We start from the raw sequence: 25,595 nt of genomic DNA on the forward strand, positions 1-25,595 counted from the left end.
AGCACATAATATTTTACTAGAAATTTTTTCAAGACTATACAGCTTAAAGTGAAATTTAAAGGTTTAACTGGGTTAATTAAGTTAACTAGGCAGGTTAGGGTAATTAAGCTATTGTAATTATAGTTATTGTATAACGATGCTTTGTTCTGTAGACTATCGAAAAAAACATAGCTTAAAGGGGCTAATAATATTGTCCTTAAAATGGCTTTTAAAAAATGTAAAACTTCTTTTAGTCCAGATGAAATAAAACAAATAAGACTTTCTTCAGTAGAAATAATACTATCAGACATACTGTGAAAATTTCCTTGCTCTGTTAAACATTATCAAATTAAAAAAAAAAAATCCTAAATTAAATGGGGGCTAATAATTTTGATTGCAACTGTGTATATATATATATATATATATATATATATATATATATATATATATATATATATATATATATATATATATATATATATATATATATGACAATTTAAGTCTTTGTAATGTAATCACATTAAAAAAAAAAATAATATCACATAATGGTTAAGTTTTCATAATTTTATGTAAAAAAAACTACAACAATACAACAGTCTTAAAAAAATTGACCAAACAATTCATGAAATATGAGAGTCATCCATCAATAGGGGAACTAAGTTTTCACTAAATGCTAATACTGTCCTTAGAGCTGATGTTCATTTACTCAAGGGGGTCAAGTCTGGGTAACACCGGCAGGATGAGGTTCCCAAAGGAGGAATCCTGAGTGATGAAGAAGCCGGATGAGTGTGCATGAGCGTGCTGAAATCAAAACACATAAACACTTCATATCATGAACATCAGGTGAACTCTGAAACTCCAAAACATGATGCTTCTGGTACCTGTAAAGCCGCTTTCTGCTGCGCTGCAATGTGCTGCTGTTCAGCCTGATCCCTGAACTCTTTATTCACAGCTGGTCTGGAGAGGGGAATGCTGGGAATGAGAAGGAAAACATATTGTGTTCATGTTAGCTTTTCGATTCAAATAACAATATACTAGTAAAACAGTTTGGTTATAAATAATTAAAAATACAAATAAATAATGATTTATTTAAAATACATAAAAAATAAAAACAGTAAATCTGTTAGTATAAAACTTGTAGTAACAGTGCTCATAATTTTTGGTAGGTGTGACTAAATTTTGGATGACAAAGTTAGATAGCATTCTCAGATCCACTGTTAATGCTGCTTTCAGAATCACTGTCTATCTACCCTGAATCTGCGAAATATTGCTAAGTTACATGCAGAAAAGCTAGTTTATGACTTCTAGGCTAGATTACTGTAATGCTCTGTTTGCTGGTTCCCCAGCATCCTCAATTAATAAACTTAAGCTAGTACAAAATGCAGCTGCCAGAGGCCTTACCAGGTCTAGAAAATATGATCATATCACCCCAATTTTATCCTCCTTACACTGGCTGCCTGTTAAGTTCCATATTGATTAGAAAATATTGCTTCTTATCTATAAAGCTTTAAATAATCTAGCTCCTATTTATCTAACTAACCTTTTGTTACGCTACAATCCAACCAACTCTCAAAACTCAGGGCTACTGGTACCTAGAATAGTAAAGTCGAGTAAAGGAGGCAGAGCCTTCACAATTATGGCTTCTAAACTCTGGAATTGTTTCTATGTTTGTTTATATAACTGCTATTTTCATTTATACCGAGGCCCCTGAAGATTATGCAGCGCCATTGATTCGATCCAAGACATGTGAAGAAATAATGCCAAGGTATCCATAATCCTGCACCAGGCCGTATCCTGAGCAGATGCTGTGGTGGTCATGGAGGAGTAGGGAGCATGAAATTGATTCCTGAAAGACCCAGTGTCAGAGGAGCCCCCGCATCAATCCTGTGGGCCAGCCTGATCATCCACCGGCGACCTACCCACACCTGCAACAGTTCTCCACGATGGATGACCAGCATTCTCCAGCAACAAGACTGCGCTCCACACAGGAAGTTTGGCCAGAGGAGAAATGGTCATGCCCAACAGAGCCTGGTTTTTCTCAAGGTTTTTTTCCTCGCCACTGACTTGCTTTGTTTAGAGCTGCACATCCATGGATTTGCTCTTTAGTGTTTGCCCTTTCAGCAGTGACATTTAAATCACACTGAACTGAACTAAACTCTGAAATCTGGACTTTACTAGAACTTCTATATTAAGCGACTTTGACACAATCTACATTGTAAAAGCACTATATAAGTAAACATGAATTGAATGTGTCTGTGATGCCAGTGTAAAAATCAGCTGTTGTGCACGTAATGAAACTTCCCTTTTCATGCAAACCCTTCCCTCTTTAGTCATTCCCGCCTAAACAAAGCTAAACCCACTTCTCTGACTTTTTTCTAACTATAGGTGTGTAAACACCCTGCTGAAACAGGGGTTTCATGGCCCATTAAATGATTATATTTTGTTTGAAATTTGGAAGAATTGTTTTAATTTCTTTATAGAAATTAAATAAATATTACCATTTACTTAAATCTGGAAAATCTGATCATTTTCAGGTGGTCAACATACAGTTAAAGTCAGAATTATTAGCCCACCTGCATTATTAGTCCCCCTGTTGTTTTTCTTCCCCAATTTCTGTTTAACAGAGAGATTTTTTCAACACATTTTTCAACTAATTTCTAATAACGGATTTTATCTTTGCCATGATAACAGTAAATAATATTTGACTAGATATTTTTCAAGACACTTCTATACAGCTTAAAGTGACATCTAAAGGCTTAACTAGGATAATAAGGTTAACTAGGCAAGTAAGGGGTAATTAGGTAAGTTATTGTATAATGATGGTTTGTTCTGTAGACTATCGAAAAAACATAGCTTAAAGGGGCTAATAATTTAAAATTTAAAATGTTTTTTTAAAAATTCTAAAATATTTTTTTTTCTAGCCGAAATAAAACTAGACTTTCTCTAGAAGAAATAATATTATCAAACATACTGTGAACATTTCCTTGCTCTGTTAAACATAATTTGGCAAATGTTCAAAGGGGGACTAATAATTCGGACTTCAACTGTACACACACACACACACACACACACACACACACACACACACATATATATATGTCATCCTTTACTCACACTTCACTTGTAACAAATCTCTATAAGTTTCTTTCTTCTGTTGAGCACAAATGGTGATATTTAAAAAAAAAAAATGCTAAAAACCAGTGACCATTGAATTCCAATGCGTTTGTTTTTCCTACTATGAAAGTTATTATTTACCAGTTTCCAACATTTTTTAAAATACATTCTTTTGTGTTCAACAGAAGAAAGAAACTCAAACTGGGAGAGTAAATAATGCATAATTTGTGTTTTTTGGATTTTTATTTTATTAAGCTCGCAAGACCAGCTGAAATAACAGCAATAGGCAACAAACAACAAACAAATAAGAATAAATAAAATATATGTACCTGGCTCCTGGGTTGTTGAGAGTTTGACTCTGGATCAGGCGTCTTTTCTCTTTATCCAGCTCAGCTAAAATAGCAACTCTGTTTTTGTTCTGAAATCCTGTTTTGATATCAAATTTTCAAATAAACTCGTTAATATCAGCCACTAAATGAAATTCGGTATTTAAACTAAATCTTACAGAAACACTGGCAAATAGTGACTGAAACTTGACTTGTTATGTTTAAGCACTCTTAGTATTTAATTATTTAATTAAGGATTCACCCTATTAACATAATTTATCACATTTTCGTAGCTCATAACTGACACTCCAGCTGTTTTCCAAACTGATATATTGCGGTATTATTTACCTTGTCCAGGCGGATTTGCTGCCATTTTCACATGTGTAATAAATCTTAAAATGTACCCGCAGAAACTACCTCTAAATAGGCGTCAAACCCAATTTATCCAAAAATTTAGCCTAAAACAAATGCATGGTCTGCTGTGAAGAATAAAGTAGCTCTCCTTTTGTCTTCTTCGGTCAGGCATGTGTGCGCGTTTCGACGGTTATTTTGTTTTCAGCGTCTCCTGCAGTTCTGGAGCTGGTTTTACAATCAAGCTCTTTTTGAAGTGTGTCTGTTTACTTTGTAGATGTACAAGAACACAAAGGTGAACTGCGACTGTCAGACATTTCACAACAGATGTTGGTAAGTACTTTTAAATATTAAACTTTAGGGAAGTACTAACATTTTCCTCTTTCCTTATTTAAGGTACAGTTATGTTGTTTATAAAATAAATATCAATATATAGCCTAGAAATGTTATAATTATTTTGCTTAAAATTATAATTCACCCAAAAATGACACTCCTGTCAGCATTTACTCATCCTCCACTTGTTCCACAGAGGAAGTGAAACGCTATTGATATCTGTAGAACTTTTTATTCAAACTATGGGTGTCAATGGCTGCTTTTCTCCCAACATTTTTCAAAATATCTTGTTTTATTTTAATTAGAAGAAGTGATAAATGCATAAACCACTCGATGGTGAAGAAATGGTGAGAAATTTTTGTTATGGGTTGAATTGCCTCTTTAAAAGGATAGTTTTAAACAATGTAATTTACTCTGCTCCCACTTGTTCCAAACCTGCTTGCGTTTCTTTTTTCAAGTAAACAGAAAAGAAGATACACTGAAAAATGTTTGAAGTAATATTATTATTTATGCAAATTTATCCATTTAAAAACATTTTTCTAGAAGTTTATAGATAGGGTGGCACAGTGGCTCAGTGTTTAGTTTTGTCTCCTCACATCAAGAAGGTGCTGGGCCCGTTAGCGTTTCTGTCTGGAGTTGTGGGTTTCCTCCGGGTGCTCTGGTTTCCACCACAATACTAAGACATGCAGTATATTGAATTAATTTGAATAAATTAAATTAGCCGTAGTAAATGATTGTGAATGTGAACTGTAAAAAACCATGTGATCATACACCCCAAAAATATTCTATGTTTAGGTTTTATAATTCTAATTTTACATTTTGCAAGTCTGATTTACATATCTCAAGTCTGTGTTATCATCTTGCAATTAAGGTTATCTAAGGTAGATTGGTGGCATGGTGGTCTGGTGGTTAGCACTGTTGCCTCATAACAAGAACGTCACTGTCTATTCGCTACTACAGCAGGGAATTTCTCGAGATTTACCTGAGCTCAAACTCCCCTCTCACCTAGCAAAAGGGAGGGAGCCCCAGGCTTGAGGATCTTATGAGCTCAGTGCTCTTTCCCAGGACAGTTTGCCAAACACACTTTATAATCAATCATCATCTAAGTGTGAACTCAACTGCGTTCCGTTCTCGATTATTGGTTCAGAATAGCAGCGTAAGCTTCAAGCTTTCCAGCAGTTCGAGTTGAAAAGTGCTTACTATGTACAGTCATATCTCTTCGCTACTTCTAAAAAGAATACACTGAAAAACAAAATAAATAAAAAAGTGCTTATGAAGTGTAAAATGTTTATTGCTCTTTTAAAAGGACTCAATCAAATCTGCACCGTAGTTTTAGAAGGACTTTTAATTCAGAGCGATACATGTTAAACAGAAATCAAAGAACAAGAGAATATTAATGCAGTGCAAGCAATACAGTCTGCTCTATACAACTCATATAAAAATGAAACGTGAAAACATTTATACTTTAGTGAAGGGTAAAAAGGAAGATACAAAGGAACGCTCATGTTCGATTACTGTACATTTATACAAGATATCATCACCTGACTGCAAATAAAAAGATAAACTCATAGTTCATTATCTTTGCATTTGACATCCAGAACAGCCAGAAAAAAATGTCAGAAATGTAGTAAAGGTTCTGGAAAATGATGTATAAACTGTCTCCATAAAATAATAATACAATAAAAAAAAAAAAATAGAACAGAGATATGAGTTTGGGATGGCACAGGCGAGGTCCGGTATTTTCATAACATCACAAAAGCAGAACACTGGAGAATATTTATTATGCGTTTATGATCATATAGAAGTTTAATCCAAAATAATGTTAATCAGGAATTTATTTAATCGCTTGCAGTCATGCAGCTATATAAATGCACTGTTCTTCACTATTAGCTTGTTATGAATACATTGACCTAAAAAGTCCTGAGTGTTTGTGGTTATTAAGGCATAACAAGGTGCATATAAGCTTATTCATGAAGATCTTGAGAAAACTACACCCTACTGAACACTATTATTAAAATGTTGGTATTAATATTGATTATTATTGAAATATGTGAAGCTTTAATGTTTATAAAAGTGATTAGTTGACTTATTAAAAAAAGCAAGTAAACATATTGCGGTAAATTTAAGTGATTATAAAAATGAGTTAACTCATTTTTTTAAAGTAACATTTTTTACAGATCAGAAAGCTTTAGTTTTAATGTCAAAGAACCAGTTAACATATAATTTGAGTGTCTGATATTTCAGATTTAAATCTATTTATGGCAGAACATGTGCAACCATCATTAAAGGGATAGTTCACCAAAAAAATATAATTCTGTCAATTTACTTACCCATGTCTCAAACCTATAGGCATTTCTTTCTTCTGTTGAACACAAAAGATGTTTTTAAAAAATGTTGGAAACCTGTAACCATTGACTTTCATAGTAATTGGTTTTTCTACTATGGATGTCAATGGTTACATTTTTTTTTTTTAGCTTTCTTCAAAATATATTTTTCTTGTGCTCAACAGAAGAAATATAAATTGAATATAAATAACAAATATATATCTCTGCAGATTGCACTAATTAACAATTACCCACTAATTGACAAAAAAGTTACAAATTGTGTTTTTCTAATCATTTTTCACACCAAAATATGAAGGATAAGAGACTCTCTGTACTGTGAAATAATCGTATATTCTACAAATATTCAAATGGAATTATCATTTTAAATTCATACTTTAATGGGAATTTTCTTCTATTATGCATTATATTTCATGAAAGATGTATATACACTCATTATTATTATTAAACTATGCTGTAATATGAGATTTTCCCTGCAACACTGCATTCAATTTAATTCATGATTATCCCTATATATGAGAGACATTGCATGTAAACTCATTTAAATCTATTAAAATGTTTTGCTAAAAAAGTTCAACAGAAATCATCTTTAATTTTATTAGTTTGGTGCATAATAAAAGGATTTTTTCATTACTGCAATTTTGATGTAAGAACTCTATATGAAGAAAAATAAATGTTTAATCTAAAATTACTTTAAAACATTTAAGCTTCCATAAAAGAAAGGTTTTTAGGAGATTTAAATATTTTCCAAATGATGTTTAACAGTAAGGACATTTTCACAGTATGTCTGATAAAATGTTTCTTCTGAAGAAAATCTGATTTGTTTTATTTTGCTAGAATAAAAGCAGTTTTTAATTCTAAACACCATTTTAAGGTCAAAATTATTAGCTCTTTAAGCTATAGTTTTTTCCCGATAAACCACTGTTATAAAATAACTTGCCTAATTACCCTAACCTGCCTAGTTAACGTAATTAAGCCTTTAAATGTCACTTTAAGCTGTATAGAAGTGTTGAAAAATATCTAGTCAAATATTATTTACTGTCATCATGGCAAAGATCAAATGAATCAGTTATTAGAGATATTAAAACTATTATGTTTAGACATGTGTTGACAAAATCTCTGTTAAACAGAAATTGGAGAAAAAACAAGGTGGCTAATAATGGACTTCAACGGTATGTTTTGGAAAAAATACAAAATCTTATTTGAATTCTAATATTTTTAAATTAAATGTATGTAATTAACAAAAAGCATAATGAAATGAAAATCATTACTGTACTATTTCATTTCTAAAACTTCAATAACATATTTACTGTATAAATCTGCAATGTTTAATAAAGTGTTCAGCAATAAAATTTTCACATTTTATGACAATTTCATATAAATCTCCTTTTGACTCAGGCACTGTAAAATAATTTGACAATTAAAAGTAAATGAGTAAAACAGATATCAAACTGTAATGATATTATTTTATTTAAACCAGGTTATCAATTACAGTATTGAGAATGGAAATGATGATTTATGAAAGTTATGATGAATTATGAAAGTACTTTAACATCTGTATTAAAAAAAAACACTTATGATGGAGTTCGCAAGTATATATTTACTCCCCCTTATGTTTTGTAACTATTTACATGACATGAGGGAGAATAAATGACAGAAAAATCATATTTTTATGTGAAGTATTCCTTTAATGGCTCCTAAAATATGCTTCATTTTTAATAAGCAGTATACATTTTTGAGGGGAGTACTATGAACTTGAGATATTCTATGACTGATTTGCTTATAAATGGTTTCATCGACTGCAAGCATGGAGAAGTGCGATTTAATGAGACCATGACAGTGCAAAAAAAAACTGCTTTGACAATCATTGAGGGATTTGTTTATGAATTTGCAGACTGAAGGGACTGAGCGCATCCTAAACAAGCTTTAGGACTGATTCCTAGATCATTTATCCACCAGTATATCCTCTCAGATATACATTCATTTATTGAGCACTTTTCTGGCGTACAGGTAGTCTCTGTACTGTGGTCAGACACTTCATGAGGCACTCCTCCTGTCTGGACTGAAAACTGACCCAGATGATGAACTCAAACAGAAACCACCAAGAACCCGGTAGATTCTGGACGAGGAACAAAACCTTCTGGAAGCGAATAAATATGAGAACAAGGCTACAGTACAGGCTACTTACTGTATACAGTCATGATCAGACGGTTCGTTACATGTGCAGGAGAGCTCCTTCTTCATCCCGACCGATCGCAAAGTTAATAGAAGCAAGAAAAATGAGTTTCTGATGACAGTGAAGGATGAATCCAGTTTTAAAAGACAAACAAATACCATGATCACGCATTTAAAAGTGGAAAAACAAAACAAACGCTGCCAAACAAAACAAAAACTACCTTAAAATTGTAATCGATTGTTCTAAAACAAACCCCCATCCAGGGCTACAATCAAGAACTGTAGTCCTCCTGATGAATATTAGTGCCACGCTCTGCTTTTGTCTCTTTATTTGAAGGCCCCGTGTATAAATAGGAGGGGCGGGTAAAAGTGGACCCCGGTCAGTCAGGGTTCAGCAGTTGATGGGACAGTCCGTCTTGGCCTTTCCAGCAAAACTGATGATCCTGTGGAGGCAGCGGCCGAACTCCTCCAGAATGAGTCGTTCTGCCATGGCCTGCGGTTGATTGGTAAGTTCAGCCTGCTCCGCCTGCTCCAACAAACAGTCACACGTCGCCTCCGCCACTTCTTTTGTTACGAATGTGTATGGCAACCTGGAAAACATATTTGTTGAAGATTATTACATTTTCTAACACTGAATGAACTCAAGATGAGTGCTTCAAATAGAGCTGGGCGATTTGGCCTAAAATCAAAATTTCGCTTAATTGAACATGTTAGCTCGATTATGATTAAAGAACGATTCTTTAATTAATTAATTAATTTAATTTTTTTGTCCTCATATTTCACTGATAAGTTTTTGTACAGTAAATATGCTCACATATTACAAGTGAGAGATTTCTGAATGAAGGGTGCATTTCTGAGTTTCAAATAATTGAAGGAAACACACACTGTATATACAGTTGCAGTCAGAATTATTAGCCCCACTTTGAATTTTTTTTTCTTTTTTAAAAATTTCCCAAACTATGTTTAACAGAGCAAGGACATTTTCACAGTATGTCGGATAACATTTTACCTTCGGGAGAAAATCTTATTTGTTTTATTTCAGCAAGAATGAAAGCAGTTTTCAAATTTAAGAACCATTTTAATTATTAGTCCCTTTAAGCTATATTTTTTTCAATAATCTACAGAAAAACATCATTATAATAACTTGCCTAATTACCCTAATCTGCCTAGTTAACCTGGTTAAGACTTTAAATGTCACTAAGCTGTATAGAAGTGTCTTAAAAAATATCTAGTCAAATATTATTTACTGTCATCATGGCAAAGATCAAATAAATCAATTTGATAGAAATAGGTTTAAAAATGTTGAAAAAAAAAAATCCTCTCCGTTGAACAGAAATTGGGGGGAAAAAAATATATGGGGGACAAATAATTCAGGGGGGCTAATAATTCGGACTTCAACAGTCTATGACTGTTTATTGAACATCAATGTTGAACAGCTGAAATTAAAACACACATTGCCAAAAACCAAGTCACTTTATTCTTATAAAAAAGTGAGCATAATTAGCACTTTTGGAAACAAAAATAATTTTCACTGTTTTACAAATCAAAAGTAGAAAATAAGCAGTATCTCTTCTAAATAAAATAACTCTTTATATCCTGTAAATAATATTATAAACAGTGCATTTCTTAAATCTTCTGTAAACAAATATTTTAATGTAAATAATCATTTTATTGTTATGTAAAATTTCCCATCTCAAGGGATCTCTGGGGCAGCATTCAATCAGCGTCAATGTAGTGTAACGTGCAACGTGTAGTTACATTTCTTTAAGAGGTGTGCAGGTATGGAACATACAAAGGCTGCTTTGCACCATACATGTGCGTTGCAGAAGTATAAATCAGCCTTAACAGAGCGGGGGTCATGTGACTCCACACACAGTAGGGAAGGTAACTGAAAAAAAAAAAAAACCTGGAAAAATTTGATTGATTATAGGTTCTGAATGTTGACTTCGACTAATCACCCAGCCCTTGCTTCAAATGACTTCTACAAAAGTTGCAAGAAGAATGTCTGCATCTCTTTATTGTAAGTTTACATTCTAATACTTTACAATTGACATTAAGTTTGATTTTTTTAAATGCTAGTTGGGTTTTTTTCTTTCTGAAATAATTATGTAATGTTATAGTTCACCCAAAAAAGAAAATTTAATTAATTATGGTGAACCTGATGTGTTGGTTTCGATATGCATGGTGTTCTGAATAATTGCTACAGCATCTTACTAGAGGGTTGAATTGGTTACTGGCTACTACTTTGCTTCTGTATATACAGCTAAAGTCAAGATTAATAGCCCTCCAGTGATTTTTTTTTTCTTTTTCAAATATTTCACAAATTATTATTTTTTCTTCTGGAGAAAGTCTTATTTAAGCAAGAATAAAACCATTTGTAATAATAAAATAATTTTTACGGTCAACATGTTTGGCCCCTTTAAGCTAATTTTTGCCAGCCATCATTATACAATAGCCCCTTTCACACATACTGACCTTTCCAGAAAATTGCTGGTAGTTTTCCGGAAAGGTCTGTATGTTTGAACAGGCTTTTTTGAAAATACTGGTAAATTTGTTCCAATTTTCCAGAAAGAGAAGTTGTAACAAAAAATTGTCGGAATGCTGCTCTGTGTGAACGTAGAAGGAAGATTGCCAGAAAAAGCACGTCTAGAACGTGCTGATGTTAGACATCTACTTTAGCCAATCAGAACACACAGAAGCATTCACATCTGCGCTATTTGTGACGATAAAAGCCTTTGAATATTTTTTCAGACACATTCAGCTGCTAGATGTTAGACAGAAACATTTCTATGTTCCTTCTTAATGCCAACTGTGTAAATAATTATCAATAAGATGCTTATGATAAGCCTTTGTTTGTTTACCTTTAAGCCCTGCTTCCTTCAGTTGCTTGATGCGTCCCGTGTGCACATGAAGCAGCCGGTGAGCGTCAGCACACACACATTGACATGCGAAAGTGTTTCTCTATACGTTTATATCAAAGTTGTTCACAATACTTATCCATCCACAGAGGTAGTATTGTGGTCAAATATTTACAAATACCAGCCCAGCTGTTTAGAGGCCATTTCTGGTTAATTATGTCAGAATTTGCCGATATTTTGGAATGGATGTGTAAATGCTCTTTTCCGGAAAAATTCCATAACGTCCTTGCCTTTGTGCTTTTTTGAATTCAACAGTAAAGTCGTCCGGACATTTTCCAGATATTTACTGGTATTACTGTGTGAAAGGGGCTAATGACTAATGCCCAAATACCCTAACTTACCTAATTAAAACTTTAAATTGCACTTTAAGCAGAATAGGGTATAAGCCGAAGCATGCTAACAGGACTTTTAATTTGCCAATAACCTGGGTTAACCGCTTCCAGTGAACTGTATGCCAATGCAAAACCGGCGCGTTTAAGGTCTGTTGTTGATATCCGATATAAAATGCGTCTCAGATTGTACAAGAAGCACTGCATTAAATTACATTTCCCCTGCCATGTGTTTATAATATGAGCATTTATTTTACCCCAGTATATTCAATGGAGCTTCTGTGCTAACCTGCCGATTCTGACGGGCGAGTGCGAGTAAATGGCTTTTAGTCTCGCTTTATGCTTAAGCAAATAAATGAATGCCGAAGTCGGTTTAACTGATTGTATTTTGATTACATTACAACATCAATGCTGTAAAAGGAATCACATAAAAATGGGGAAAAAAAAAACTTACAATAACAGGCCACCTGAAGTTTATCAGCATGGGAAGAACACTAGCTCGGCATATACCCTATACTAGTATCTTGGAAAATATGTAGTAAAATACTATTTACTGTCATCATGGCAAAGATAAAATCAGTTATTAGAAATCAAATATTAAAACTATTATGTTTAGAAATGTGTTGAAAAAAATCTTTCTGTTAAACAGAAATTAGGGAAAGAAACTAATAATTTAGGAGGGCTAATAATTCTGAGTACAACTGTATACAGCTGGCTGAACAGGTCCAAACACACCCAATAGAGATCTCTTGAGGACAGACTTACTTTCCACCTCCACTGGTGATGGCTGGTGTGGTTCTGGTGAGCAGATCTGAGATCTGCGAGGACAGTTTGGTTTTGGCTGCAGTTTGCTGCTGGACCCGCACCTCTGCAGCGTCTGCCAGGTGCATCAGCGTCTTCCTCTCTGGACTTTCCTCAAAGTTCTTGCAGCCCATGCATTTGCAGATGGACGAACACATGATCTTTGCCTAATGAAAATGATATCATGTCCTAAATGCAACTGAAAACAAACCTAATCTTCCATGATGCAAAAGCCTGGGTCGTTCCACATTTCTTGCCCCTTGACCCGTGTACTGTAAATGCTCACCTCATAGCACTCGCAGTAGTTTTTCAGACAGCCAGATTTCTTGCAGTTGCAGCCTTTGCTGTGTCTCCTGTCTGATTCTCCTTCTTTGCCTTTGCCAATCTTAGGCTTGAAAGCCACAGGATTTCTGTCTAAACACGCCTGGGAGAAGATACATTCATACTTTATTTGATGCCAATACATTTTAAATCATTACAGCTAAATTGTCGTACAGTATGTCTGTGTGGCTGTTATAGGCATGGTTTACAAAAAAAAAAGTTGCTGTTCATTTTTCACCTTCAGGTCATTGATATGTAGGTGACTTTTCTTCATTGCAGCATTAAACTTTATTTTTCTGTGGTCCTTGGCGATTTATAGCAAGCTGATGGCTACTAGCACTAGCAAAAAACACATAGTGGCTAACAAAGCCGACTGATGTCCAAAGCAAAATGGTTTATGTTTTTTGTTTTGGCTGTTTTTCTGTCTCTCAAAATATTTGTAGCCATTGATTGAATCACACAAAAGCAACAAACTGTCCTAAGGTTGAGTAAATGAAGGTTTTATTTTTGTGTGAACCATTCCTTATACTGCCACAAAAGCCCAATTCAGACTAATAAAAGAAGAATGAAGGAGAGGTTACATCTGAAATATGTTTGTAGTCATGATGAAAACAAATGACACTGGAAAGTGATGCAGTAATTCATTACCTTGATTGCCTTCAGTCTTTCGCTCTCATGATCAAGGTTGTTGAAGCAATTAACACAGTTGCAGTTATTACAGAACTCTCCGTTGGCAAAGCAATCACAATATCTGAGAGACGAGATAAGAGGTATTAAACTCTTATAAGATAATGCAAGACTCAACTTTTTTTGCAAGACTGAGGTTGATCAGATTTGTATCGTTGAGTCTCTTCTGCTGAGTCTCTTCTAATTAAATTTAAATACATAAATAAATAAAAGTTACTGACTTTAAACATTTCACTGGTAGATTCCAATGTTTAAAAAAAGTCCAGAGAGAGAGAGAGAGAGAGAGTTTTAATTTTATTGCCATTTCTGCTTCTATGGCTATGTCATAGCAAAAAAAAAAAAAAAAAACAGATCAAGTTTACCACATTTTATAAATACCAATTTTCTATAATTATAAAAATGTCCTAATAATTAAAAGTCATCAACAGCAATAAATAATATTCAAGGTAAAATACATAAATAATAATAATAATAATAATAATAATAATAATGATGATAATAAGATAAAATCTAAAACAGTTTAAGGTTTCCTTTTGATTGAAATTCTACAATTTTAGATGGAGTCACATTTAAAACTAGATATTAAAGTTTGAGGACAAACTTTATGGTGGCTTGAAAAGCCAAATCTGAAAGTTTGAAGTGGTTTTAAAGTGTAAATAGAATGTTAGTATGATTTTAGCTTGAGTTAACATATTACTAGCATGAATTAGCATGTTAGTAGCATGATTCTTACATGAATTAGCATGTTGTTAGCATGATTCTAGCATGAATTAGCATGTTGTTAGCATGATTCTAGCATGTATTAGCATGTTACTAGCATGATTCTAGCATGAATTAGCATGCTACTAGGATAATTCTAGCATGAATTAGCATGTTAGTAGCATGATTCTTACATGAATTAGCATGTTGTTAGCATGATTCTAGCATGAATTAACATGTTACTAGCATGATTCTAGCATGAATTAGCATGTTGTTAGCATAATTCTAGCATACATTAGCATGTTACTAGCATGATTCTAGCATGAATTAGCATGTTAGCATGATTCTAGCATGAATTAGCATGTTACTAGCATGATTCTAGCATGAATTAGCATGTTGTTAGCATAATTCTAGCATAAATTAGCATGTTACTAGCATGATTCTAGCATGAATTAGCATGTTGTTAGCATGATTCTAGCATGAATTAGCATTTTACTAGGCGGTTGCTATGGTGTTTTAAGTGGTTGCTAGGTGGTTGCTAAGGTGGTGCAGGGCAGTTGCTAAGGTGGTCTGACTAGTTGCTAGGTGGTTGCTTAGGTGTTGCTAGACGGTTGCTAGGGTGTTTTGAGTGGTTGCTAAGGTGGTGCTAGGCAGTTGCTAAGGTGTTCTGACTAGTGGCTAAGTGGTTACTAAGGTGTTGCAAGGTGGTCGCTAGGTGGTTGCTAAGGTGTTGCTAGGCGGTTGCTAGTGTGTTCTGAGTGGTTGTTAAGGTGTTGCTAGGTGGTTGCTAAGGTGTCCTAAGTGGTTGCTAGGTGGTTGCTAGGATATTCTGAGTGGTTGCTAAGGCGTTGTTAGGTGGTTGCTAGGGTGTCCTGAGTGGTTGCTAGGTGGTTGCTAAGGTGTTGCTAGGTGGTTGCTAGGGTGTCCTGAGTGGTTGCTAGGTGGTTGCTAAGGTGTTGCTAGGCGGTTGCTAGGGTGTTCTGAGTGGTTGCTAGGTGGTTGCTAAGGTGTTGCTAGGTGGTTGCTAAGGTGTTGCTAGGCGGTTGCTAGGGTGTCCTAAGTGGTTGCTAAGGTGTTGCTAGGCGGTTGCTAGGGTGTTCTGAATGGTTGCTAGGTGGTTGCTAAGGTGTTGCTAGGTGGTTGCTAAGGTGTCCTAAGTGGTTGCTAGATGGTTGCTAGGGTATTCTGAGTGGTTGCTATGGCGTTGCTAGGTGGTTGCTAGGGTGTCCTGAGTGGTTGCTAGGTGGTTGCTAAGGTGTTGCTAGGCGGTTGCTAGGGTGTCCTGAGTGGTTGCTAGGTGGTTTCTAAGGCGTTGCTAGGCAGTTGCTGGGGTGTTCTGAGTGGTTGCTAGGCGGTTGCTAAGGTGTCCCAAGTGGTTGCTAGGTGGTTGCTAAGGTGTTGCTAGGTGGTTGCTAAGGTATTCTGAGTGGTTGCTAAGGCGTTGCTAGGCGGTTGCTAGGGTGTCCTGAGTGGTCGCTAGGCCCTTACTAAGGCATTACTAGGCCGTTGCTAGGTGGTTGCTAGGCGGTTGCTAGGGTAATTTGGGTGGTTGCTAGGCAGTTGCTAGGGTACCCTGGTTGGTTACTAGGCAAGCCTCACATACATGCTTGATAAAACATTTATACTTAGTAAGCATTTCTAGCAAGTTACAGTACTTGGCTAGTCAATATTAGCATGTAGCTAGTCACTGCTAGCATGTGTAGCATATAGGAAGTTCCGTTTGCTAGCATGAGTCAAACGAGCCAATCTCCAAGTCTCTACGATGTTCTGATGCTGAGATATAGCTGTTGATGAATGGTTGCTAGGGTACTCTGTTTTGTTGCTATGGGCGAGGTTACAGAGTGAACTTGAATGTGGTTGGTTGTCTTAGTCAAATGAACCAACCCCCATGTCTCTATGACACTGCTATGCAAAGATATGCATCTTGGCCTATTTTAATGGAAGTCTATGGAATCAATTTGGGGGCGTGGCTTGTGAGCTTTATTATCATATTGAGATGCTCATTGGTTGTCTGAGTCAGATGAGCCATCCCCCAAGTCAATAGGACACTGCTATGCAAAGATATGCATGTAGGCCAGTTATTAACATGGGTCTAGTATGAATTAGCATGTTACTAGCATGATTCAAGTACAAATTAGCATGTCATTAGCATGTTTCCAGTATGAGTTAGCATGTCATTAGCATGATTAGCATATGAGTAGCATGTTGCTAGCATGATTGGCATGTCATTATCATGTTAGAATTATAAGCATTTGATAGCACAGCTAATTACATTCTATAGGACAGTTGCTTGGGTGCAGTATGTGGTAGTTAGGGGTGTGGCTAGAAAGTTAAAAGGCCATCAGTGATTGGCTGCTGGCTAGACTGAGTTAAATGAGCTCAGCCATTAGTCTGTATGACAGTCTGATGCAGAGTTATGAGCTCACAAAGTTTGATCCCATGTTAAGTCAATGAGAGTCTTTTGTAATGGAAGTCTACGGGACAGTTTCTAGGGTGCCATAAGTGGTTGCTAGGGAGTGGCTAGTAAGTCTAAAGGTCATCAGTGATTGGCTGCTGACTAGACTGAGTTGAATGGGGCCTGACTCTAGTCTGTAGGACAGTCTGATGCAGAGTTATGAGCTCACAAAGGTTGACTCAATGTTAAGTCAATGGCAGTCTTTTACAATGGAAGTCTATGGGACAGTTGCTAGGGTGCCAAAAGTGGTTGCTAGGGAGTGGCTAGTAAGTTTAAAGGTCATCAGTTATTGGCTGCTGGCTAGACTGAGTTAAATGAGCCCAGTTAGAAGTCTGTAGGAACGTCTGATGCAGAGTTATGAGGTCACAAAGTTTGACCCAATGTTAAGTCAATGGGAATTTTGGGAATTTTCCGGGTCGTTTTTGGGAAAACCGAAAGTCGGATCAGTCGGAAAAGATATAGCAACCCGAGTCAGACCAGTTTGAAGGTTTGACGAAAGTTTGAGGTATGAAGCTTGAAAGGGTTAGGAGGAGATAGACTTTAAAATTAGTCTCAGAAGAAAGAAGAAGAAGAAGCAGAACTAGATTCTTAAAGTTTGAGAACAAACTTTGAGGCTGGCTTGTGAAAGCCTGACGGTAATAGTTTATTTAGTTTAAACAGTTTTAAAAAGTATGAAAAGATAGATAGATAGATAGATAGATAGATAGATAGATAGATAGATAGATAGATAGATAGATAGATTAGCATGTTATTAGCATGATTCTAGCGTGAAATAGCATGTTGTTAGCATGATTCTAGCATGAATTAGCATTTTACTAGCATTATTTTAGCATGAATTAGCATGTTGTTAGCATGAATTAGCATGTTCCTAGCATGATTCTAGCATGAATTAGCATGTTGTTAGCATGATTCTAGCATGACTTAGCATAGTTTTAGCACGATTCTAGCATGAATTAGCATGTTACTAGCATGATTCTAGCATGAAATAGCATGTACCTAGCATGATTTTAACATGAATTAGCATGTTACTAGCATGATTTTAGCATGAATTAGCACGATTCTAGCATGAATTAGCATGTTGTTAGCATGATTCTAGCATGAATTAGCATGTTGTTAGCATGAATTAGCATGTTACTAGCATGATTTTAACATGAATTAGCATGTTACTAGCATGTTTTTAGCATGAATTAGCACGATTCTAGCATGAATTAGCATGTTGTTAGCATGATTCTAGCATGAATTAGCATGTTACTAGCATGATTCTAGCATGAATTAGCATGTTGTTAGCATGATTCTAGCATGAATTAGTATGTTACTAGCATGATTCTAGCATGAATTAGCATGTTACTAGCATGATTCTATCATGAATTAGCATGTTGTTAGCATGATTCTAGCATGAATTACCATTTGACTAGCATGATTCTAGCATGGATTAGCATGTTACTAGCATGATTCTAGCATGAATTAGTATGTTACTAGCATGATTCTAGCATGAATTAGCATGTTACTAGCATGATTCTAGCATGAATTAGTATGTTACTAGCACGATTCTAGCATGAATTAGCATGTTACTAGCATGATTCTAGCATGAATTAGCATGTTACTAGCATGATTCTAGCATGAATTAGCATGTTGTTAGCATGATTCTAGCATGAATTAGCATGTGACTAGCATGATTCTAGCATGAATTAGCATGTGACTAGCATGATTCTAGCATGAATTAGCCTGTGACTAGCATGATTCTAGCATGAATTAGCATGTAACTAGCATGATTCTAGCATGAATTAGCATGTTGTTAGCATGATAGATAGATAGATAGATAGATAGATAGATAGATAGATAGATAGATAGATAGATAGATAGATAGATAGACAGATAGACAGACAGATAGATAGATAGAGGTAGATAGATAGATAGATAGATAGATAGATAGATAGATAGATAGATAGATAGATAGATAGATAGATAGATAGATAGATAGATAAATAGATGTAGATAGATAGATAGATAGATAGATAGATAGATAGATAGATAGATAGATAGATAGATAGATAGATAGATATATAGATAGATAGATAGATAGATAGATAGAGGTAGATAGATAGATATATAGATAGATAGATAGATAGATAGATAGATAGATGTAGATAGATAGATAGATAGATAGATAGATAGATAGATAGATAGATAGATAGATAGATAGATAGATAGATAGATGTTGTGCGAGCATGAGTCAAACAAGCCAACCCCCGCCTCTCTACGATGTTCTGATGCTGAGATATAGCTGCTGTTATATCGTTGCTAGGTTAGTCTGTTTTGTTGCTATGGAGTTGATTGACAGCTTAGACTGATGATGTATCAAAGCTTCTTGACAGTATGAACAGCTAAAAACAACCCCCATGTCTCTATCACACTGCAGCATGACAATATCAGTCTGAACCTCTTTAATGGCAGTCTATGGGACAGTTGCTAGGGTGCAGTATCTGGTTGTTAGGGTGTGGCTAGAAAGTTAAAAGGCCATCAGTGATTGGCTGCTGGCTTGACTGAGTTAAATGAGCTCAGCCATTAGTCTGTAGGACAGTCTGATGCAGTTATGAGCTCACAAAGTTTGATCCCATGTAAAGTCAATGAGAGTCTTTTGCAATGGAAGTCTATGGGACTGTTTCTAGGGTCCAAAAGTGGTTGCTAGGGCGTGGCCAGAAAGTTTAAAGGTGATCAGTCATTGGCAGTTTGATAGTCTGAGTTAAATGAGCCCAGTTAGAAGTCTGTGTGACATTCTGATGTGGAGTTATGAGGTCACAAAGTTTGATCCAATGTTAAGTCTATGGGATTTTTCCGACGGTCCCGGGACGTTTTTAGGAAAACCGAAAGTCGGATCAGTCGGAAAAGATATAGCAACTCGAGTCAGAATAGGTCAGAGGTCTGACCCGAGTTTGATGGTCATAGCTTGAAAGGCCTAGGACGAGATACAGTTTAATTTTTAGTCTCAGAAGAAGAATAATAACTAGATTCTTAAAGTTTGAGAACAAACTTTGAGGCTGGCTTGTGAAAGCCTGACGGTAATAGTTTATTTAGTTTAAACAGTTTTTAAAACTATGAAAAGATAGATAGATAGATAGATAGATAGATAGATAGATAGATAGATAGATAGATAGATAGATAGATTAGCATGTTATTAGCATGATTTTAACGTGAAATAGCATGTTGTTCGCATGATTCTAGCATGAATTAGCATGTTACTAGCATGATTTTAGCATGAATTAGCATGTTGTTAGCATGATTTTAGCATAAATTAGCATGTTACTAGCATGATTCTAGCATGAATTAGCATGTTGTTCGCATGATTCTAGCATGAATTAGCATGTTGTTAGCACGATTCTAGCATGAATTAGCATGTTACTAGCATGATTCTAGCATGAATTAGCATGTACCTAGCATGATTTTAACATGAATTAGCATGTTACTAGCATGATTTTAGCATGAATTAGCATGTTGTTAGCATAATTCTAGCATGAATTAGCACGTTGTAAGCATGATTCTAGCATGAATTAGCATGTTACTAGCATGATTCCAGCATGAATTAGCATGTTACTAGCATGATTCTAGCATGATTTAGCATGTTGTTAGCATGCTTTTAGCATGAATTAGCATGTTACTAGCATGATTCTAGCATGAATTAGCATGTTGTTAGCATGATTTTAGCATGAATTAGCATGTTACTAGCATGATTTTAGCAATAATTAGCATGTTGTTAGCATGATTTTAACATGAATTAGCATGTTGTTAGCACGATTCTAGCATGAATTAGCATGTTACTAGCATGATTCTAGCATGAATTAGCACAATTCTAGCATGAATTAGCATGTTGTTAGCATGATTCTAGCATGAATTAGCATGTTGTTAGCATGATTCTAGCATGATTTAGCATGTTACTAGCAAGATTCTAGCATGAATTAGCATGCTACTAGCATGATTCTAGCATAAATTAGCATGTTGTTAGCATGCTTCTAGCATGAATTAGCATGTTACTAGCATGATTCTAGCATGAATTAGCATGTTGTTAGCATGATTCTAACATGAATTAGCATGTTACTAGCATGATTCTAGCAAGAATTAGCATGTTGTTAGCATGATTCTAGCATGAATTAGCATTTCACTAGCATGATTCTAGCATGAATTAGCATGTTGTTAGCATGATTCTAGCATGAACTAGCATGTTGTTAGCATGATTCTAGCATGAATTAGCATGTTGTTAGCATGATTCTAACATGAATTAGCATGTTACTAGCATGATTCTAGCATGAATTAGCATGGTGTTAGCATGATTCTAGCATGAATTAGCATGTTACTAGCATGATTCTAGCATGAATTAGCATGTTGTTAGCACGATGCTAGCATGAATTAGCATGATACTAGCATGATTCTAGCATGAATTAGCATGTTACTAGCATGAATCTAGCATGAATTAGCATGTTGTTAGCATGATTCTAGCATGGATTAGCATGTTACTAGCATGATTATAGCATAAATTAGCATGATTCTAGCATGAATTAGCATGTTGTTAGCATGATTCTAGCATGAATTAGCATGTGACTAGCATGATTCTAGCATGAATTAGCATGTGACTAGCATGATTCTAGCATGAATTAGCATGTAACTAGCATGATTCTAGCATGAATTAGCATGTTGTTAGCATGATGGATAGATAGATAGATAGATAGATAGATAGATAGATAGATAGATAGATAGATAGATAGATAGATAGATAGATAGATAGATAGATAGAAAGATAGAGGTAGATAGATAGATAGATAGATAGGTAGAGGTAGATAAATAGATAGATAGATAGATAGATAGATAGATAGATAGATAGATAGATAGATAGATAGATAGATAGATAGATAGATAGATAGATAGATACAGACAGACAGACAGACAGACAGACAGACAGATAGATAGATAGATAGATAGGTAAAGGTAGATAGATAAAGGTAGATAGATAGATAGATAGATAGATAGATAGATAGATAGATAGATAGATAGATAGATAGATAGATAGATAGATAGATAGATGGTGTAAGAGCATGAGTCAAACAAGCCAACCCCCGCCTCTCTACGATGTTCTGATGCTGAGATATAGCTGGTGCCATATCGTTGCTAGGTTAGTCTGTTTTGTTGCTATGGAGTTGATTGACAGCTTAGACTGATGATGTATCAAAGCTTCTTGCCAGTATGAACAGTTAAAAACAACCCCCATGTCTCTATCACACTGCAGCATGACAATATCAGTCTGAACCTCTTTAATGGCAGTCTATGGGACAGTTGCTAGGGTGCAGTATCTGGTTGTTAGGGTGTGGCTAGAAAGTTAAAAGGCCATCAGTGATTGGCTGCTGGCTAGACTGAGTTAAATGAGATCAATCATTAGTCTGTAGGACAGTCTGATGCAGAGTTATGAGCTCACAAAGTTTGATCCCATGTAAAGTCAATGAGAGTCTTTTGCAATGGAAGTCTATGGGACGGTTTCTAGGGTCCAAAAGTGGTTGCTAGGGCGTGGCCAGAAAGTTTAAAGGTGATCAGTCATTGGCAGTTTGATAGTCTGAGTTAAATGAGCCCAGTTAGAAGTCTGTGTGACATTCTGATGCGGAGTTATGAGGTCACAAAGTTTGATCCAATGTTACGTCTATGGGATTTTTCCGACGGTCCCGGGACGTTTTTCGGGAAACCGAAAGTCGGATCAGTCGGAAAGGATATAGCAACTCGAGTCAGAATAGTTCGGAGGTCTGACCCGAGTTTGATGGTCATAGCTTGAAAGGTCTAGGTGGAGATAGAGTTTAATTTTTAGTCTCAGAAGAAGAATAATAATATAAATAATAATAATAATAATAATAAGTTTAATAGGATAACAGTAGTCTGGCTTGCTACACAAGCCAGCCTAACTAGATTCTTAAAGTTTGAGAACAAACTTTGAGGCTGGCTTGTGAAAGCCTGACGGTAATAGTTAATTTAGTTTAAACAGTTTTTAAAAGTATGAAAAGATAGATAGATAGATAGATAGATAGATAGATAGATAGATAGATAGATAGATAGATAGATAGATGATAGATAGATAGATAGATAGATAGATAGATAGATAGATAGATAGATAGATAGATAGATAGATAGATAGATAGATAGATAGATAGATTAGCATGTTATTACCATGATTTTAACGTGAAATAGCATGTTGTTAGCATGATTCTAGCATGAATTAGCATGTTACTAGCATGATTTTAGCATGAATTAGCATGTTGTTAGCATGATTTTAGCATGAATTAGCATGTTACTAGCATGATTTTAGTATTAATTAGCATGTTGTTAGCATGATTCTAGCATGAATTAGCATGTTGTTAGCATGATTCTAGCATGAATTAGCATGTTGTTAGCATGATTCTAGCATGATTTAGCATGTTACTAGCAAGATTCTAGCATGAATTAGCATGCTACTAGCATGATTCTAGCATAAATTAGCATGTTGTTAGCATGCTTCTAGCATGAATTAGCATGTTACTAGCATGATTCTAGCATGAATTAGCATGTTGTTAGCATGATTCTAACATGAATTAGCATGTTACTAGCATGATTCTAGCATGAATTAGCACGTTGTTAGCATGATTCTAGCATGAATTAGCATGTTGTTAGCATGATTCTAACATGAATTAGCATGTTACTAGCATGATTCTAGCATGAATTAGCATGTTGTTAGCATGATTCTAGCATGAATTAGCATTTCACTAGCATGATTCTAGCATGAATTAGCATGTTGTTAGCATGATTCTAGCATGAATTAGCATGTTACTAGCATGATTCTAGCATGAATTAGCATGTTGTTAGCATGATTCTAGCATGAATTAGCATGTTATTAGCATGATTCTAGCATGAATTAGCATGTTGTTAGCATGATTCTAGCATGAATTAGCATGTTACTAGCATGATTCTAGCATGAATTAGCACGTTATTAGCACGATGCTAGCATGAATTAGCATGATACTAGCATGATTCTAGCATGAATTAGCATGTTACTAGCATGAATCTAGCATGAATTAGCATGTTGTTAGCATGATTCTAGCATGGATTAGCATGTTACTAGCATGGTTTTAGCATAAATTAGCATGATTCTAGCATGAATTAGCATGTTGTTAGCATGATACTAGCATGAATTAGCATGTGACTAGCATGATTCTAGCATGAATTAGCATGTAACTAGCATGATTCTAGCATGAATTAGCATGTTGTTAGCATGATGGATAGATAGATAGATAGATAGATAGATAGATAGATAGATAGATAGATAGATAGGTAGATAGATAGATAGATAGATAGATAGATAGATAGATAGATAGATAGATAGATAGATAGATAGATAGATAGGTAGAGGTAGATAGATAGGTAGAGGTAGATAGATAGATAGATAGATAGATAGATAGATAGATAGATAGATAGATAGATAGATAGATAGATAGATAGATAGATAGAAGTAGATAGATAGATAGATAGATAGATAGATAGATAGATAGATAGATAGATAGATGGAGTGCGAGCATGAGTCAAACAAGCCAACCCCCGCCTCTCTACGATGTTCTGATGCTGAGATATAGCTGGTGCCATATTGTTGCTAGGTTAGTCTGTTTTGTTGCTATGGAGTTGATTGACAGCTTAGACTGATGATGTATCAAAGCTTCTTGCCCGTATGAACAGTTAAAAACAACCCCCATGTCTCTATCACACTGCAGCATGACAATATCAGTCTGAACCTCTTTAATTGCAGTCTATGGGACAGTTGCTAGGGTGCAGTATCTGGTTGTTAGGGTGTGGCTAGAAAGTTAAAAGGCCATCAGTGATTGGCTGCTGGCTAGACTGAGTTAAATGAGCTCAGCCATTAGTCTGTAGGACAGTCTGATGCAGAGTTATGAGCTCACAAAGTTTGATCCCATGTAAAGTCAATGAGAGTCTTTTGCAATGGAAGTCTATGGGACGGTTTCTAGGGTCCAAAAGTGGTTGCTAGGGCGTGGCCAGAAAGTTTAAAGGTGATCAGTCATTGGCAGTTTGATAGTCTGAGTTAAATGAGCCCAGTTAGAAGTCTGTGTGACATTCTGATGCGGAGTTATGAGGTCACAAAGTTTGATCCAATGTTACGTCTATGGGATTTTTCCGACGGTCCCGGGACGTTTTTCGGGAAACCGAAAGTCGGATCAGTCGGAAAGGATATAGCAACTCGAGTCAGAATAGTTCGGAGGTCTGACCCAAGTTTGATGGTCATAGCTTGAATGGCCTAGGAGGAGATAGAGTTTAATTTTTAGTCTCAGAAGAAGAATAATATAGAAAAATAAAAATAATAACTAGATTCTTAAAGTTTGAGAACAAACTTTGAGGCTGGCTTGTGAAAGCCTGACGGTAATAGTTTATTTAGTTTAAACAGTTTTTAAAACTATGAAAAGATAGATAGATAGATAGATAGATAGATAGATAGATAGATAGATAGATAGATAGATAGATAGATAGATAGATTAGCATGTTATTAGCATGATTCTAGCATGAATTAGCATGTTTTTAACATGATTCTAGCATGAATTAGCATGTTACAACATGATTTTAGCGTAAATTAGCATGTTACTAGCATGATTTTAGCATGAATTAGCATGATTCTAGCATGAATTAGCATGTTGTTAGCATGATTCTAGCATGAATTAGCATGTTGTTAGCACGATTCTAGCATTAATTAGCATGTT

The 25,595-nt window shown here is 35.3% G+C and overlaps 2 protein-coding genes across 4 annotated transcripts in view; both read right to left on the reverse strand.

Annotated features, from left to right (window-relative positions):
* Positions 1-528: 528 nt before the first annotated feature.
* On the reverse strand, positions 529-3,945 carry inip (ints3 and nabp interacting protein). Its single transcript, NM_200219.2, is given in 4 exon segments — positions 529-780; positions 861-951; positions 3,423-3,519; positions 3,768-3,945. Coding segments are annotated over 4 exon segments (312 nt in total). The 5' UTR covers positions 3,793-3,945; the 3' UTR covers positions 529-681.
* Positions 3,946-7,440: 3,495 nt separating this feature from the next.
* The window catches only part of lin54 (lin-54 DREAM MuvB core complex component), a 42,455-nt gene continuing 24,300 nt past the window's right edge, over positions 7,441-25,595 (reverse strand). For 2 of the 3 annotated variants that reach the window (XM_087269573.1, XM_087269572.1), the window contains exons 11-14: positions 13,638-13,740; positions 12,955-13,092; positions 12,633-12,835; positions 7,441-9,210 (exon numbers count right to left, since the gene is read on the reverse strand). In XM_087269573.1, the coding sequence (XP_087125699.1) occupies positions 9,012-9,210; positions 12,633-12,835; positions 12,955-13,092; positions 13,638-13,740 (643 nt within the window). In that variant the 3' untranslated portion in view covers positions 7,441-9,011. 3 annotated transcript variants of the gene reach the window in all.

This window comes from Danio rerio, chromosome 10 (genome assembly GCF_052040795.2).
Source record: "Danio rerio strain M-AB ecotype USA chromosome 10, GRCz13ab, whole genome shotgun sequence".
NCBI classification, from domain to species: domain Eukaryota; kingdom Metazoa; phylum Chordata; class Actinopteri; order Cypriniformes; family Danionidae; genus Danio; species Danio rerio.